This window comes from Papaver somniferum, chromosome 10 (assembly GCF_003573695.1).
Source record: "Papaver somniferum cultivar HN1 chromosome 10, ASM357369v1, whole genome shotgun sequence".
NCBI lineage: Eukaryota > Viridiplantae > Streptophyta > Magnoliopsida > Ranunculales > Papaveraceae > Papaver > Papaver somniferum.
Window position 1 is genome coordinate 34,314,844 of NC_039367.1, and position 19,552 is coordinate 34,334,395.

At 35.4% G+C, this 19,552-nt stretch overlaps 1 protein-coding gene across 2 annotated transcripts; it reads right to left on the minus strand.

Annotated features, from left to right (window-relative positions):
• Positions 1-11,400: 11,400 nt before the first annotated feature.
• LOC113319469 lies at positions 11,401-18,592 on the minus strand. Of its 2 annotated transcripts, XM_026567717.1 has the most exons (15): positions 18,304-18,592; positions 17,595-17,657; positions 17,421-17,434; positions 16,909-17,057; positions 16,235-16,270; positions 15,979-16,019; positions 15,781-15,865; positions 15,101-15,136; positions 14,845-14,885; positions 14,645-14,729; positions 14,045-14,122; positions 13,786-13,826; positions 13,178-13,273; positions 12,907-13,080; positions 11,401-12,163 (listed from the first exon to the last, which is right to left on the minus strand). In XM_026567717.1, exons 1-15 carry the CDS (start codon positions 18,460-18,462, stop codon positions 11,807-11,809), a joined length of 1,455 nt encoding a protein of 484 aa, XP_026423502.1. In that variant the 5' UTR covers positions 18,463-18,592; the 3' UTR covers positions 11,401-11,806. The 2 variants fall into 2 exon arrangements, with proteins under 2 accessions (XP_026423502.1, XP_026423503.1); XM_026567718.1 differs by lacking the exon at positions 16,235-16,270.
• Between the last annotated feature and the right edge of the window lie 960 nt (positions 18,593-19,552).

The window sequence follows — 19,552 nt, forward strand, 5'->3', positions numbered from 1 at the left end:
TATTTTAAAGTTTATGGATGATCTTAAGGCTTAATAAAATAAAAGTTATTGGGTTCATATCAGTGTTACTGTCTTCTTCTTCACTAGTACTCCTTTCATGGAAACTTAGGTGGAATCTTCCTTTGACAGCTTTGTCGTATAGTAATTTGAACCGGACTAGAGTCTCCATGAATTCAGCTTGTATCTCTATATTTATGTGTTGTATTTCTTTACTTAACTAAGCCATTTCTTTGTATGTATACATGATGTGCTTATGTTACACAATGTTTTATCTTCTTTTTTTTACCTATGATACTGATGTATATATCCTTTATTATCATTTTTTTTATTCTAACAGATGCTACTTTGATATCTTATACATATTGATATTATTTTAATGAAAATAATTAAAAAAAATGATCATCTTTTATGTATACGAATCAACGAAGACTGTTCACGTAGTAACCACATTTCCTTCTTGTATGTATCATCTATGCTTGATTGCATGTTTTTTTTCTTACTTTCATAAATATAATATATGGAATTTTGTCTCTATGCTTTAGCAGTCTCTGTAGTTATACATATTCTTTGTCTCTGTGTTATAGCAGTCTCGTTAGGTTCCTAACAGTAACTCAGATTTATGGGACTAACATTTGAGGGTTATGGACTTAATCAGTAACTTTCAATGGGCATTGGTTTGTATCATAAGCATGTTTTGACCATGACTACTAATTTTATTGATATATTTGGCACTGATTTAATCAACTCGCTTAGAAAATAATTAAGAATTTTGGTTTCTAAAAATCCATGTTGACCGTCAAGAAACTTGGTATTGGATATATGGTATCAGATTAGTCATGTTTATGCGATCTCGCCCTAAATTTTACCTTTCAGACTCTGAAGGTGTTTTGGGGTAAAAACTGATTCTGCTGGAAATGGTAAATTTGGATGTGCCGCCGAGAAATGTATCTAAACCATAAACAAATGCACTGCACCAGAGTACTTTAGATTCGATAGACCAATTTGTACAATTCTGGCCTAAACCAAGAAATGGCCGCTCCAGTCTTGCTTCGGTCACAAAATAAAGGAGAAGGGTTGATCTTAGAGAGGGAAGCGAAGAAGGTGTTGAAATCAGAATGAAGGTGTGGTTGTTTTATGACTTGTATCAGAATGTGGTTTCTGGACACTTGTGTTGATGAACCGTTCTAGGTTGAAATAGGTTGAAAACCTATTTATACAAGTCATAGTTGAACGCACCCTTATCTCATAGGACGTGGAAGTAGTTGAGTGATAGAGAAGTGGGGATCGTGTAAAATGTGGAAAACCACGTCCCTACTATGAGGGGAAGAACGATTGGTTACAACCACCATTTCTCTGTTGTCACTAACTGTTCGCCTTTCCTGACACTTTCTCATAATGGGCGTGTTGCACACCGCACGCTGTAAACCGACAGACCAATACCCTGATGAACATCCCCCAGTTTGTGACATGTTTGATGTCTCGAGTATTTTGTAGAAAAATATGCAGCACGCTCCTGAGTGGGTCTTTCTTGCAAGACCTAATTATTCTGACTAATCACGCGCAAGCTAGGCGGCGGGCAGTCATATGTGACAAGTCGAGTTGTGATACTTGCCACAAGAAATAGCATGTAATGCTCTTAAGTTGAATAAATAAGTTATTTATGAAATCGATATTTATTGAATAGCGTTTATAATTGATGCATGTAAAGCATCGCTTTTAAGCAAGCATCTCAAAATAGTCGATGCTTATGAAGCATCGTAGTATAGAGCCTGTCTTGGTTGGTCGCGAAACTTAATGTCTTATAGGAGCGCGGTAATCCATCTTTGAGCGGATTCCAGAAACCGCTCGAGCAGGTCAAGGGGAAATTCGATCGGCTCTCATGGAAGAGCGGCGGCCGATGAGCACGATGACACCTTACTGGTCGCCCAGAATTAAATCTAAGACGGTCAATTTGTCTAGACAAGTTGGATAGCTTATATTATTCGTGGAAGTTGCATACAGTCGTTGATTCAATTTAAGGGTTTTAAAGCCGCGTAACTGGCGCACTTTGGCTATCAGTTTATGGCATTGCTGGCGTTTTTGAAGCAATGCGATTGGTCGGGGATATTTTTGAGCCTCCCGTGACAATTGCTTGAAATCAGATCTTGGCCGGTCGATTCGGATAGCGAAGTTGGAGGCCGAAATCGTTTTGCGGCAGTTATATGTTGTCGTTGGTCGATCTTACGGTTTTGAGGCCGTGTGGACAACCTATTTTGGGCTAACTATTGGAGGCCTTAGTTGCTGGCTGTGAGAAATTCGATTAGCCAGGGCTGAAGGCAAGCCACCGGTGAGCATACTGGCACTTCATTGGCCGGCTAAAATTGGATCTGGTTCGGTCGATTTGGCTAGCCAAGTTGGACGGTCGAGATCGCTTTGCGACAGTGATATGTTTCCGCTAACATAAATTAGGGTTTAAAAGTTGCAGCCAACCTTCTTTGAGCAATCGGTTTGAGACTCTGGTTGCAGGTTGTGAGAGCTCCGATTGGTCAAAGTATTAGTGGGCCCACCGGTGTACGTGATGGTGCTTGTACGGTCGTGTCAGGAGGAGGCCAAGCATGACAAATCTACCATCCAAAACGTACGGCCGCGATCATTTTAAGACTGACATGGGCATCCTATATTCGATTCCTTAAGCAATTAGGCGTATCGACCAACCAACCTCCAACTTTGATTAAAAGTGTAAGCGGTGCTTTTGGAGCGATTTGATTGGCCGATGGGAAAGAGGGTTCAAGAAGCAGTAATATGGGGCGTGGCCAGTTGGTCGCGAGTAGCGCCTTCTAGGGAAAACCGGCCGGCCAAGTGGCGTGGACGCGCCTCCTTTTGCTGTTGCTTTTATTTGTCGCAGTTCCTCTTTATTTCTTGTTTTTTCGACTTTTGGTAGGATTTTGCTCCTATTAGTCCATGGTGGATTAATTTCCTAGCTTGCCTAGGTTTGATCTCGAACAATAGGATTCGAGATATTACACAGGACGCAAAAACCTTTTTTTTTGCGAATTAGGTTAAAAGTTGAATTTTGTAAGCTGTCACAAAATTAATCAAATTTGATGAATTCTGTGTGCTGACACAAAATTACCAATTTTATTCTCAGAGAGCAGCGCACTGTGCCTCTGATTAAGTACTTTCATGCAGATCTCAATCCTGACACTTCAGGAGATTCATGCTACTCGGCTGCGAACGAATATTAATCGTCATGTCATGTCAATATTAAGAGTTCAACTAGGGAAGATAACATAGGAAAAATACTCAGCAAGCCATACATTAGTGAATAATGTAAGCGGGAGATTAAATACTCATTAAGCTCTATACTAGTGAACAATTCATCTAGGAGCCTGAGTTTCAATATAATATGAATAGCGGCATAGGCACTCATCAAATTTTAATATATATTCTCCAGAATCCTTGCGAAGTATAGACATATGAAGGTCTACTATTTCTGACACCGGGTCAGTTAGATAGACTTTTATAGTTTTCGCTCTAGACTAAAAACCACCATCAACAGAAGGATATATGGTGTCAGACTGGTTTACACTGAAAAGAAAAATCTTTGTTGAAAACACCTGAAGATCTATAGAACGCTTTGAAGGAAAGTTCTGAAACACTCATGATTTGTTTTCCCCCAATCATGAATGTTCATTTGGATTTAATCTATTTGTTAGACTATTTGAATTTGAATCAGTAGCTTCAACAAAGTTATGTTAGAACACATGCATATGAACTTTTACGGAAGGACTCACAAAAAGTGATATGAGTCAGATCTTTTTTTCTTTCTTTTCTTCCATTTTTTTTCTACTTCATCCATAATACTAACGAACAAGTATATCTTGAAGTATGTCAACAAGAAATGCGTTATCTTTATTAATCTATTCAACCTAAACTAAGTGGTTGACATGTGTAGTGAGATTCTCCTGGCCTGTTGAGATAAAGAAATTTCTCAAATTAATCTAAGTTTAGCAATAGAAAATGGAAAGAACCCTGAAGTAATGAGGGGTAGACGTAGCGACTCATACAAAGCATGTGAAAAGGGACATATATATCATAAGACAAAGATGTATTTTTTCCCCAGCAGTACTGACACCAAAGTACAGGTATCAATTGAACATGGGATGAAGCTAAGATGTAAATCTAGCTCTCACCAAAGAGGTGGGAGTGAATCTTCTTACTGGTACTGGTACAAGCAATGTAATGCGCGTACCATAGTAGCAACCAATTTCCATAGGAAGGTCATAATTTAGACATCAACTTTAATGACAAGAAGAACTTTCCCTGGCCAATTGACTATTTAATTGAACTAGATCCAATATCCGTGCTTATGGAATGAAATGTACACCATTCCCAAGAAACATAAATTCTCTAAAGAACTTGAGATATATTTGGATGAAACGTAACATATATTCACTTTAAAGTAATTGAGTTGAATCTAACTTTTGTTACTAATGAGGCCACACCACTTATTTAACATCTCAAGACTCAACGTTTAACGGATAGTGGTCCCTCCCACCAGCTTAAGGAATTTAAACTAGTTGTTGAACTATTTCCTTATAATGTGACTACGAGGATTGGATCATCGAGCGCAACAGTGCTCAAAAATTTGTTACCAAGATGGAACAAAGAATAAAAAACATAAGCTCTGTATGTACTAAGGGATAATCACACCTTGTTAAGTGCAAAGGGTGTTCATGCATGAACTATTACCTAACTTTTTGGAAACTTAAAGTGAGAATGAAGTTGATTGCATCTATAAATTATTTCTAATGAATGTGGAAGGAAGCATATTCTTAGAAAATTAATATGTCAATCTAATGAATTGTAAATCACTAGAACTTGAATTATTGAATCCACATTAACCCCAACAATGAACTGATTGGAACTGATTCATAAATACTCTAACATAACCATAAGGCACATTGGTTGTGACATGATGTTCCGTTTTGAAAGTACTAACACGGGCATCACTTAATTTGAGTGTACAAGACAATGAACTAATAAAATGTGAAGTTACATAATCTATCACAATCAGTGATTTCTAAAGTTACTAGATTTGCAATGCCTCTCCCCATTATGATTTAGAGTAAGAAAGCGCGTCACTCATCTTACAAAGTCTTTCTTTAGTAAAACATGATTGAGACCATCTTGTTTTACTTAGATGCAAATGGTGAATAACTCATTCTTCAAGGAAATAAAGTGTTATTAGTGAACATATATCCATGTAGAATGCGGACCATTCAAGTGATTTATGGCTCTGGTAGATGCTTCGCCACATTGAATTAGTTATTGCTCACAACAAATGATGCGTTTAATTTTTGTAAAACTCCTAGAACATATTACACAATGGAAAGTACAAAGGCTCACCACCATTGTTACTGCTAGAGAAATTACATCAAAAGGACTTGATGAATATTGGGTGTTTAATAGGATCAATATAGAGCATCGTATACCCAATGGTATCACTGAGGCTACCATCAAAGGTTACATATGGTGTCTAAGAAATAGGTTATGCGTGCCAACCTACCTTTTATTGCTTTGGGGATATGCAATATTATATGCATCTTTACTTAATTCGTTTTAGTCAACCTTTTCAGTGTATCAGTTGGTAACTGGATTTAAGCCTGACATTCGTGTTCTTACGCATTTTTGGTTGCACTATATATGTGCCATTACGACTCCACATCGTACTATGATGGGTCTTCAAAACTGTTAAGTAGCTATGTTGGAAATGAGTACCCAATAATTATCCGCATTTTAAAACTTTTGGCATGAGATCTTTTACCGCTAGATTTGCGGGTTATCACTTTAATAAGATAGTTTTCCCGTCATTTGGGAGAGATAAGAAAATGTATTTTCTAAGAGAATGACATGAATTGTCGTGGTGTGTTCCCATTGTGCCACATATTGATTCTTGTACACCACAAATGTAAATGTGAAGTGACAAAAAATAATCGATTTTCAGAATGTACACTGATGTCGCTAAAGTGATGAGATCACACATACCAGCTGCAAACCTACCTGTAAGGTTACAAATCCCCAATAAGGGATATACACCATAGACTAAGGTGTTGCAACTACACTTAGCGGAAGTATGGTTGAGGTCGTGGCTCCATAAAGGAAGTTGGAGAGACCACTTGGTTCGATCAATCCTCAGCTAAAAAGGAAGTAGGTGAGTAAGGAACAACTTATTTATATCATCATAAGTCATCTCATAAGATTGTCTCTGAATATGTCAATGAATCAAACTGGAGGACGCTCTGAAGTTTAATAATCCAGAGAACAAAGACATCTCAAGTGGATCATGAGAATGCGTACATATTGATGATTAATTTCATATACACTTGCTTAAGGAAATAGAGCAAGATGAGATCGAACCAAGCTTCCTTGTTGCTTAGTGTCAACGAAGAGCATATTTGGCTTATACAATCCTGGTAGAACTTGGTTCTTTGACAAATATACAAGTATTTGGTGTGATAGTGCTAACCAACCAAGTGAAACCCTATTGGACATATATGATTAATTTTTCATAAATCATAATGATAAGAAAGCAGTCTTAAAGTATAAAGACTTATCTTGTGGCGCGAGGTTTCTCACAAAGCCCTGGAATTGTTTTCTTAGAATGAACGTTATAGCATTCCGCTAATTAGTTAGCTTGGTAATTTCAAAATGACTTGAAATGCAGCATATGTATGTGGTTCTTAGTATCTCTTAAAGAATCAAGAGATAGAAGATATTTACAAAAGTACTTGATAGCCTTTTGTTTCCCAAATAAAGTGACTCTAAACCACAAAGTGCGTTTACAGTTAGATAAAACGCTCACATATAGATTGAAGCAATCAAGCAGATGTGGTATACCCGTCTAAGTGGCTATTTGATTTGGAGGGGTTAGACAAGTAAGTTATTTTTCATTGCGTATTCACAAGAAAGTTCCTGATTTGCAATTGTAGCTATTTATATCGATGATACAGACATGATGAGTACTCTTGATGTAATAAGAGACCTTAAAATCTATTTGAAATCCGAATTTGTGATGAAAAATCTGGAAAAATCTCGACTGAATACTGAGCTTGTAGTATATTATTCCACCAGTTTGCATATGGCTAAAGTTGTCAGGAAATTTAACAAAGACATGCATCCTGATAACACTTCCATGATTAGTCGAGGTTCACATGTAAGTAAGTGACCATTTCGTCTAAAGGAAGATGACAAAGACGTGTTGGGAGATGAAATTCCCATATCTAAGTACAATAGACGCATTGTTGTACTTACTATTATAATGTACTCGATTAAATATTACATCCTCAGAGAACTTGTTAGCTAGATATAGCTCAGCGCCAACGCAACGTCATTGGAATGATATAATGAATGTAATGATATACTTAAAAGTAACTATTGACATGATTTTTTTTTATCTCTGCAATGACATAAAAAATGAATGCTACAGGAACTGCAATCCAAAGGTTGTTGATTATGAAGGAACAATAATATCTTCTCCAACGAAAGTAATCAGGGAGGTATATGGTAGACTATTTTCAAAGTCATTACCGATATTCAGTTTCGAAAATTACATGACTAAAGTAACTATCTGGAACAACTTTGAAAGTAATCAGGGGAAGATGCCGACATCATGGGGGAGTATCCAAGGCTATGATGTCGACATATTTTACTTCGAAACTGAAGCCGTGTTGTATTTTTTTCCTTTCGGTCGAGAATAGTTTTTCCCAACGGGTTCTGTTACTCGACAAGGATTATTAGCGATACAACACTATAAAAAATCAAGTATGTTGAACGTTGAAAACATAAAGATCGCATTGATATTACTGAAAATATCTGAATTAAAGAAATGAACACGATAGTCTGTAAAGCAACGTAACTAACAGAATCAACAACAGTGTCTTATAAATATTCAAGTCACCAAAGTAAACTGTAATGAACTCCCATGACTGGGTTAGACTAAAGAAATCGTCTGGCATCAGGGGGAGCACCTAACGTTGTGTTGAACTCTTTTTTCCTCACTGAGATTACTTTTTCCCGTAGGGTTTTGTTACTCGGCAAGGTTTTTAATGAGACAACAACAAACACCTGAAATTTATTTTTTCCAAGGTTATTCTTTTTCCCATGTGGTTTTTCTGAGTTGTGAGCAACAAGAGAAATGAACTTAAACCAAGTAACTTTACGTGGACTTATTGCGTTGTACTCTTTTCCCTTGCCAAGATTTTGTCCCACTGGGTTTTCCTTGTCAAGGTTTTAATAAGGCAACATATTCGAGTCCAACTATGTTCTAAGTTTGTTTAATATTATATTATTTTCTTTAGTTCAGGTTTTGTCCCTCTGGGTTTTCCTGACGAAGTTTTAGCAAGGCAATTAACTTAGACTCGTGAATCTTTGAAGATCGTATTGCATGTGATGAACTACATGTAAAGTACGAGACAAGATGTGAAGTACTACATGTGATGAGTTGTACCAAGGTTCAGTACCACTAGGTTTTTCCTTGTAAAAGTTTTAATGAGGCAATGGACTTCGGCACAAGTCATCAAGGAGAACGACATTTGAAGAACTATATGTGAAGCACTATGTATAAAGTTTTGTTATTGAACCGCACAAGGGGGAGTGTTACAAGGTCTACTACCCATGGATATACGGTCCAACTAGATTCCTAGAGTTGTATATAAAGGAAACTATTTAATGCTTCTACCGTAATCTCATAATAAGATTATTCTTCTCCTTCCTCTTATTTTTTCTTGTTTCATCTGTAATTCTCCTTAAACAAGGGACTCATTTTTGGTCAACAAAAAAAAAAGGTTTCTTTATAATATTCTATTGCTTTTGTTGATGGAAGAACATTCATCGTGTTCTTTGTCTCCCATAGGCGATTTTATTTTCTTTTGAATCTAGTATAGTAGTAAATGTTAGTATAAGCTCTATTTAACTTGTCTTTCCTAGCTAGTTTGGGGTCTATCCCATTTATTTGGGGTCTGCTACTACAGGACAAAAAAAATTATTAAGAGATGAGACTATCAATTTATCATGTATCAAATACTAATACTACAAATTTATTCCCATTAAATCCCAATAATAAAACTAAAATTAAAATCATAAAACTAAAAACTTAAATAAAAATAAAATTCATTTTCATCTCCATCTCCATCTCCAACCGATTCTTCTTCTCTTCTTCTCCCCTAAGACGAACCATCTTCGAGTGTCATAGAAGCAGGTGAAATGACACGAATCAAGTACTTTTCTAGCAACACAATCCCCTAATTTAGATTTTAGCAACATGCAATCATTTAAAATTCGATTTTTTTGAAATCAAAGTGTTCTGGGTTCATTAGAATCGGTTTACGTCAATGTACTTATGAACCGATTATATTTAGAAATGGATTTTGTTCATGCCCACAAAGACCGATTGTACTGAATGTGTATTCTGGTTGGATAAAATTGAAGCAGAATAGGTCTACGTTAATATCCACGTAACCCGATTCTGGTATGGAAGAGATAACCGTTTTTTCTGTATATTTTTTTTGGTTAGAATCGGATTACATATATGTACACATAACCCGATTGTACAACCTTTGATTCCTTAACTGCTATACCCACAACCGGATTATTTAAGGGTCCGCATAAACCGAATGTTATTTATGTTCCCCAAAATCGGTAGATATGGTACACCTACATAAACCGATTGTGGTTGACGTTCAACCGATTCATTAACCGTGTTTTATTTTTTGTATAAATCTTGAAACTTTTATCTTTATATTATAGAGCATGAAATTATGAATTGAATTCAAAAAGAATGGGGTCATTCCGACGTTGGACGAAGACGTTATGAGAAAAATGGTCGAAGAAATGCCCAGATTTACAACGGTTTATGTGGGCATTAAGATAAACCGATTCTGGCGAAAAAAATCACAGAAAAACTCTTGAATTTTACAGTCGGTCTATGTCCTAAGCCACATAAACCGATTCTTAGAATTTGTTTATGTGAGCATGAACATCCACCGATTCTGGTCGAGTTTTTTCAAAAAAAAAAAAAAAATCATGTTTTGATGACGAATCAAGGTTAGTTAATTTCTAGTTTAATTTGATTAAACATCAATTAATCATCCAATTAACATTAATTAATCAGAAATAAATTAGCCATTATGTAAAATATATGGATAAGGGTTATCTTTTTTACCTTTTAATAACCTTTTTGTCTTTTAGTTCCAGGCCACTAATAAATTGGATAGGTCCCAAACTAGCCGGGTTGTCTTTTTACTATAGTTCAAAAGTTGAAGAAAGATTAAAGAGGGCCCTAACTAATGTGCAAAGAAACCAAACATTTTCTTTTTTTTCTTTTTGGTACACAAAAGAACAGAAAGAAAAGGAAAACTAAACATGAGCTACATTGTAGAGAAAAGCTATGTTAGATGCAATATCTGAGTTCCTCCATCTAGCTTGGACTTTGTGAGAGAGTGTATGCACAACAAGAGAGCGAGATGTTGTATTGGCCACCTTTGGCATGTAGGAAAATGCACTTTCATTAAAGTTTCCTAGTAAATGAGACAATTTCAATATTAGTCCGTTGGATGCACAATGAGAAATAATTTTTCAACTTCTGGATATAAAAAGTTTAGAAATTGGATTGAGAATAAAATTAGAAAATGACTTCTAGAAATAAATAATTTACTTTTTATGAAGTGACTTCTAGTATCGACTTCTGCCTCTAGTTAATAACACTCGGTTAAGTTGATACTCAACTAACACCAGTCTTTCTCTTTCCTGTAACTAATTCAAGAACACTTCACTGAGTGTGTGGGAGATTTCTCTGCAACTGTAATTTTCTTTTCATCATCAATGAATCGGAGATTATTGATTTCTACTATGGTAATCAGACCGAGAGATTTTTCAGGTTTTCCTATCATTTCTTTGCTTCCGCTACTTTCAATATCAAAACATCTTCCAAAATTTCCTAAGGGAGTCTCATTCTAAAAGACCCAACAAGGTAATGAAACACCCACCTCTTAAACACAAGTTCACCCAAACCTTAATGTTGAATTTATGTCAACTTTCTGATTGGGGTGCTTAGCCGCTTAGGGTGTCGTAATCTAGGCTACCTAATTAACTCTACTCATGACTGATTATTCAAATTTATTGGATATTTGTTATCACTGCCATAAAAATCTTGGATTTATACGGTTTTACAAATTCCTACATTAATTGCACCAAAGGATTTGGTTTGTATGGCTCTAATCTTCTTTTCTATAGACACCAGCTTGACAAAAAAAGATATGAACCTGACTTACCTGGGTAATCATAACTTCTGGCGACCATACATGCATATAGTAAAACCAACTGGGTTTTTTATTTGGCTTCTAAAAAAGGAACAAATTGAGATCAAACCAAAAGCTCGGTGCAACTGAGATTCTAAATATTCGTGGTCTGTTTACATGTCTGTACAAAAGTGACTTATCAAACAATTGATAAGGATTCAAAAAATAAAACGCAAAAAGAGAGAATACACAGCCTACTCTAGGAAGAAGAGAGTATACTGTTAACAGTTAGATCTTCCTGTTGTTGATTTTCTTCTGTGTTTTCATGATTGTTCCCAATCACAATAAACAACAGACTCCCTAGTAGGTTGGTAACCCAGGAGCAAAAAAATGTATTAGTTCATCTATCCTTCGCGTTATCTATCCTGCACACTATTCTTAATCACAAGAACTCAGAGAGACGGGCTCAGACAACTGCACCCACCTAATCCCACCGAGACATCCTTCTCTCTGGACATTCATTTACAAAGTTAGAGTTTCGTGTTAAAGAAAACATAGTCCTCTTCGCAGTCTTCCATACTGTCAATATAACCAAATGGGGGCCTCTTCCTACGGCGTTGAGAAGTACCTAGCACAGACCCAGAAAGATTTTCTTGCAACTTCTGTACTTCAGCAGAAACCAACTTCCGATTGCCATTTCCAAGTGTTTCTTGCAACCTCTGTTTTTTTGCAGCGGGCAAAAGATAACAACTGCACTTGATAGCTTCTATTCTCTCCTTGACCTCCTCAGTCCTAGGTTCACTTCCTCTGGGTTCATATTTAACAACTGCACTTGATATCCCTGCAACTGAGGACAACCTTGGAATTTTCCTTCTTGAATTCTTCCTCTAGACACAAAGATAGAAGAAATATCAGGTGAACATAATTCTAATGAGGAAAAACACAATGACCTTATAGCAAGTTACATGGGAAACAAGGTGAAAAAACAACTTTAAAGATGCAATACGAAGAATCATTCAAATACAAGTATTTGCGCTTTTCATTTATACAAGTATTTGTCCTTTTAGTATGCAGTCCAAATCACACTAAGACGATTTAGGACCGCCTCGAATGACTCAGAATTCCAACACACTCATGGCCAACTAATAGATATTTAGAACTTACAATCCTGAAACAAATTGCTCGAACTACATTGTGCTATAAGATTAGGAATGTGATGTCAAGTGAGTTCTCTTTTCACCATCAATAACCCCAATATCCATATAAGTAGATAAATAAATAGGCAATGACCTCAAAATTACATCGCAATTAATCACTTGAACATCCTAAAGCATTATAGGAAGACACTACATTCTAATGTTAGTACATAACAAATCGAACTACAAATAAATATTTCATGAGGTCATGTAAGTTTATTTTAGAGTTCCCTGAATTTTCTACAGAAAGTAAAAGTAACCTAAACTAAGGAGAGAATTAGTAGTTACACTGAGCAGTATTGCAAAGAAAAATTATAATCGCTAAAAATAAAACTGCAATAAGGGCCAGCAAGATAAATCAATGGAAAATTCACAATCTTTTCCTAACAGCACAAAATGGTTTGCCAGAAGCTCATCAAAGAAATAAACCGTACCAGAAGTTGTTCATCAGTCTCTTGAACTTTTTCTTCTTCTGGAAACAGTATCCCTTGATTTTCTTCTTCTTTGACAACTAGATCTAGTTGCTCTTGACATTCCAAAAGGCATTCAATCAGTAACTTATACGAAGCTTCTTCAATGAAAGCCCATCCTTCATCTCCACCATAAACCTGAAAAACTCATTCACGAACTCCTACTGTAAAGGAATATAAAAACTAAAGGGTTTCATTCATTCAGCAACAAAAAGCACACAAGTTATGGCTTTACCTTCAAAAGGGAATCAATTTTTGTCCGGATGACTTTCTTGTTTAGAAACCCCAATGGCTTCACATTCTCGTATGCAGCATCATATCGCCTTTGTTTCTGCAAAAATACATTTCTAAAAAAGTTGAAAATTCAAAAGAACAAAAAAAGAAATCTCAAAATAGAAGAAAAGGTAATATTGCTACATATTAGACCCTAGCCTAAAGAAAATTTAACGACACATCTCACACCTCTACTTTCTACTCTAAGAATGACTAGCCCAGATGAAATAGAATCCTTACAATTCCAACAGTTGATCTAATTAAGTTTCATCCTACTAAGAAACATGCAAAACTTTACAGATAGTAAAAAATCCTTATAACCAATCTTTGATTGACGCGAATTAGCGTGTTTGATTCCACAAAAGAAAATAAATTATTAGAATCCATTAGACACTGAAAATGCTCATTACTAGTTGGCTAGTGGTACAGAAAATAGGAGTAAATTATGCAGAAAATACGAGCAGAATTGAAAGGATGTAATCATTTATGCGTGCACAAGTATTGTGAAATATTGTAGGAAAAATGTGACCATAGACATGTTTGCTATTCATTTAGATAGTAATCACATACCTCAACGCTGAAGTCACTAGTACGCTTTTTTCCCTTCCCCACTACAACAACAAGGTAAAGCATTTTAGAAACAAGATTAGCTCTAAATCCATGGCTTTCTCTAAACTTATTTAAGAAAAGCTGACACAAGATACGTAGAAAAAAAAATGATATCCACCTTTCATCATCTCAAACATATGAAGCTTTACATATTTAAGTAGTCAGGTAAATGTACAGAGAAAAATAACAATTACAACAATACACTACATGTCTGCATTACCATATTCTCTCCTATACTCAATGGACGAGGTCGTGGTAGATCCAGCCATTCTAGTATCCACTTGATCCATTTTTGCATCTGCAAAGCCCATAAAAGAAAAAGACACTTTCAACTAAGCAACAGAGGCAAATTAACAGTCGGAGAGTAACCATAAAAACGAACAAGAAAAAAGTTCCCATTTGATGCAGTAACAATTTACAGAAATTTGAAAGAAATAAGCTGAATATCAGTTTTCTCATCCTCTTAGCACAAAGTACTTATCTGAGTTTGTTGCTCGTAAGCTGTGGAAGGTTATTACTTAGTCAAGGTAAACTCGATGTCAGAAGCCAGAAGTTCATTAGTATGGCGTTTTACTAAATCCGTTTTTAAGAAAATTCCAAGTATGAAACACTGAACATTGAACTGCACGAGACAGCTTATTAGTAGCACAACTGCTTAGTATCAACAATTTAACATGTTTGAATACATGTCCAGACAAATACAATTTCATCCTATGAACATTTAATTTTCAATTAAAAGTGAGAAGGTGGAAGGATGTATTTACTTAACAGAAGCTAATTTAATAGACGATCATTAGTTCCGAGAGAGAGTAGAGCTCACCAGTAGAACTTTTTGGATTCATGTTTGATGAACACCCTGAATTGGGATTCTTTTCCATACGCAGCTGCACTAGCTTAAGTTCATCCTGCAGTTTCTTGTTTTCTTCATAAAAAGTACTTTGTAATATTGTAGGCTTAAAAAAAAGAAAAAGAAATTTAACATAAATATATTCGCTGCTCGTTTAGATAGTAATCACACACCTCAACGCTTAAGTCACTTCTCCGCTTCTTTCCCTTCCCCACTACAACAACAATGTAAAACATTTCAGAAACAATGTTAGCTCTATATCCATGGCATTCTCTAAATTTATCCAAGAAAAGCTGACACAAGATGTGTAGATAATAAATGATATCCACCTTTCATCATCTCAAACATATGAAGCTTTACATATTTAAGTAGTCAGGCAAATGTACAGAGGAAAATAACAAGTACAACAATACTGCATGTCTGCATTACCATATTTTCTAGTATCATCTTGATCCATTTTCGCATCTGCAAAGCCCACAAAAAAAAAAAGACATTTCCAACTAAGCAACAGATGCAAAAATAACAATCAAAGAGCAATAGATAAATGAACAAGGAAAAAGTTGAAACATATGAACAAGCTAACCCTGTTTTGCACAGTCGAATTGCTAAGAGTTCAAGGATAAGTCACAGAACAATAGGTACGGCAGAAAACTTTATACACAGGTTCTTGACAAGTAATAGACACATTACTCTATCCTCATAACTCTTGCTTCCATTTGATGAAGTAAAATTTTAAAGGAATTTGAAAGACGTCAGCTGAATATCAACTTTCTCATCCTCTTAGCAGAACAGTACTTATCTGAGTTTGTAAACTGCGGAATTTAATTACTTAGTCAGGGAAAACTCCAATCTCAGAAGCCAGAAGTTCACTAACATAACATCTTACTAATCCCTTTCAAGAAAATTCCAAGAATGAAACTAGACAACCCAATAGTAGCACAACTGCTTAATATCAACAATTGAAATGTTTGAATACATGTCCTAACAAAGAAAATTTCATCGTATGAACATTTTCTTTCAAATAAAAGTCAAAAGGTGGAAGGAAATGTTTACTTATGACAAGCTAATTTAATAGATGGTTATTAGTTCCGCAAGAGAGTAGAGCTCACCTGCGGAACTTTCTGACTTCATGTTTGATAAACACCCTGACTTGAGATCCTTTTCCGTATCCTGCTGCTCTAGTTTAAGTTCCTCCTGCAGTTTCATGTTATCTTTATAAAAAATATTTTGTAATATTGTAGGCATAAAAAGAAAAATATATTAAAAAAACAAAAACCACAACTATGTTCGCTGTTCATTTAACATACCTTAACTCTGAAGTCACTTGTTTGCCTCTTTCCCTTCCTTGCTACAACAACATGAAGCATTTTAGAAACAATATTAGCTCCTGATCCATGGCATTCTCCAACTTTATTTAAGAAAAGCTGACACAAAATGCGTGGAAAATCACTGATATCCACCTTTCATCAACTCAAACATACGAAACTTTACATATTAAAATAGCCAGACAACAAAGAAAAATGACAAATACAACAATACACTGCATCCACATGTTTTCATTACCATATATTCTAGTATCCTCTTGATCCATTTTTGCATCTGCAAAACCCATAAAAAATGACATTTCCAATTACGCACCAGATGCAAATTAACAATCAAAGAGCAACCGATAAAATGAACAGGAAAAAAGTTGAAACTTATGAACAAGCTGACCCTTTTTGCACAGGAAAATTGCTAAAGAAAAGTCATAGAACAATGGGTAAGGCAGAAACATTCGGAGACAGGTTCTTGACAAGTAATAGACACATTACCATGCCCTCTTAACTCTTGTTCCCACTTGATGCATAACATTTTAAAGAAATTTGAAAGAGGTGGTAAGGTGAATACCAATTTTCTCATCATCTTAACTCAACAGCCTTATCTGAGTTTGTTCCTCGTAAACAGCGGAATTTTGTTAATTAGTCAAGGCAAACTCCAATGCAAGAAGCCAGAAGTTTATTATCATGACATTTTACTAATCCCTTTCTAAGAAAATTCCAAGTATGAAACACTGAACTACACAAGACAACTTAATAGCAGTATCAACAATAACATGTTTGAATACATCTCCTAACGAATAAAATTTCATCGTACGAACATTTTCTTTTAATTAAAAGTGAGAAGGTGGAAGGATGTGTTTACTTAACAGAAGCTAATCAAATAGACAATCATTAGCTCCAAAATAGAGTAGAGCTCACCAGTAAAACTTTCTGGATTCATGTTTGATAAACACCCTGATTTCGGATTCTTTTCGATATGCTGCTGCGCTAGTTTAAGTTCCTCCTGCAGTTTCTTGTTTTCTTCAGTGAATTTCAACAAACGTTCAACGCCTACCCACTCATCCCATCTGTTAACGACAAAGGTTTTAACATTTACAGAATTCATAATACATTGCTAAGTAAACTTGAGAACTGATAAAAATCTACCGAATCTGGATTACATTACGTGATCTGAAGGCTAAAATATTCTACTTAATTCAACTAATCAAACTGGACACTGAGCCCATGGTTGTAACAAACAGATTCCTACACAGTGTTCAATTTACTAATTTATTCAATTTAAAGGCCTTGAACTCATATACAGGAAACTGCAGAAATATGAGCATGTCTAACAAATTGACAATAGATATGTGCAAGAGTTATCTTGCATGTCACACAAAAGTCGATAAAATTCCTGCTATATAAACGAGGTAAAAAGAGCAGAAACTCACTTTTTATTCCAACCCTGCAAGAGAAAGATAGTGTTCACTAATTAGAAGGGTGATCCATCATTCAGTTTCTCAACTTTCTTCACTTAACAGTAAAAAGGGGTCACTAGGAAATACAATATGAGCGGAAAAAAGAAAGAAAAACAAATATATTAAAACATAAGAAACTATACTCACTTTGTAATGAATTAAGTACTCCTTTGTGTTATCATAAGGATTCTTAATCTCAACTGTAACGACCTTTATCAACAGAGAATGTAAATGTAAGCCAAGAAAGTACCCAAATAATGAATTTACCAGAGCTAACAGCATCTAAAATTCACACACATCGTATCACATATATTCATATTTCATTAATACAATATGAATTGTAAATACATATAGAATATGAATTGCAAAGACATCGACAATATGAATACACCAAGTTGATGATGCTTCCAAATACAAACAGCTAAACAATGGGAATGTTTAATTCAATCCTCCCTCAGTTTCAGAAAAAGTGATACTTGCACTTTTTTCATTTTTGCCTAAAAATAGGCCAAATTGAAAAGTGAAAGTAACACTTTTCCTGAAATGGAGGGAGTAGTTTTTCTTCATGTAAAAATGAACCACTGCATCTCCAAATATATACAGTATAATCCGCCTTCTTAAGAGGCCCTCTTCTAATGACTAAAATGATTCATGTAAGTCACTCTATGCTAGATATGACCAAAATTTCACTGCATTGTCGTTTGAAAACCTAAAAAATTAGATACTAATTTAACTTTAGAACCCTAAGTGTCACCAAACAGAACAATTAAGATTATAAATTTATCACTTCATTTGAATAGAAAGTCAAGTTCAGCAACCCTAGAAAGTAAAAAATTAGGGTTTTTTTTGTACGAACCTTAGCTTCGTAAATAAGTGGATCATGATAAGCAAGAATCCTTTCGCCTTCAAAAAATGATAATGGAGAAGGGTCTGTTTGATGCCTCTTAATAGTATTTGAAGGAGAATCGTTAACGATACCACCTCCTCCTCCTGCTTTAGGGTTAGGGATACCCATTTTGGCGCGAAGATTTTGGAAGTGAGAAGAAAGAAGTGATGAGCAGCAGCAGCAGATGACGAAGAAGAAGTTGAAGAAAGAAGATATAAAGTCACTCCTGAGTCCAGACTCACTCCACTGCCATGCGGAAGCGGCTATGCCCTCATTTCTTTTCTTTTTGTTGCCTACGATACCCCCAAAGTCGCCCAGAAGTCCCCCAATCACACTTGTTCGGTTGTTTGAGCCAACTTGGTCCTATGGATCCAAAGGGGCATTGGTCCAAACTTCACATGGCTGCTAATGGTAAATGGGTTATTAAACGGGGAAATTATCACTAGGACTTCCTTTTTAGGTGGTCTCAACACTATTTGATCCGGAAAATGCATCTCATATATGTCCATATCTATTTGAAAATATAAAATGGACAAAAATATTATTATGTACTATTTTAGTATTAATTTTTGTAACTTTTCTATTTTCATGATTATTTGAGTCATAATTATGGTACTAAAGAGGCATTGGTCTATCGATAGTTGAGTAATCCCTTCCTTTTGGACTCCTACTTCACATGGATGCTAATGGGGTACCATATTGTTTGGGGGCGTACCGGCCCAAAGATGGTGCATGTTCTGACTTTACGTGAGTTTTGGTACATCCCAAAATAAATTTGTATTCCCTATTAGCAATATTTAAGAACCAATAATTTTATTATTGAGCCATTATTGCTCTTGCTCGTGTCAAAAGTAGGCTTAAATCTTAACACATGTTATTCGGATGATGAAGCATTCTCCTTTTAATGGGATCTTAATACAAAGGTGTCTGAAAAAGTTTTATGTCGGTTTGTTTGGCAAAATTGGGTGAATGTGTATTTAGATGTGTCTTGATCTTGTATTTTCCTTTTTTGAGCTTGTTATCATGTCTTTTGCCTCTTTGTTTGCACCATTTTTTCGCTTTGGGTGATACATCCTTTTGTACCCTTTTTTTCTGATTAATAAAATTTTTCTCTAAATCGCTTAGACAACTTCTAGGAAATAACCATGAAAAAAATAGTTTTTTTATTATCAAGCAATAAAATACATTAAAGAACAAAAGACAAAGTGTGAAAAGGAGA

Excerpts from the sequence above, each read along its gene's own strand:
- LOC113319469 (XM_026567717.1), bottom strand. The coding sequence starts at position 18,462 with ATGGGTATCCCTAACCCTAAAGCAGGAGGAGGAGGTGGTATCGTTAAC. Across the intron at positions 16,020-16,234 it reads AGAGGATACTAGAATATATG|CAAGGAAGGGAAAGAGGCAA; the intron begins GTAATGAAAACA and ends ATGTTGTTGTAG. Across the intron at positions 13,274-13,785 it reads CTAGTGACTTCAGCGTTGAG|AAACAAAGGCGATATGATGC; the intron begins GTATGTGATTAC and ends GTATTTTTGCAG.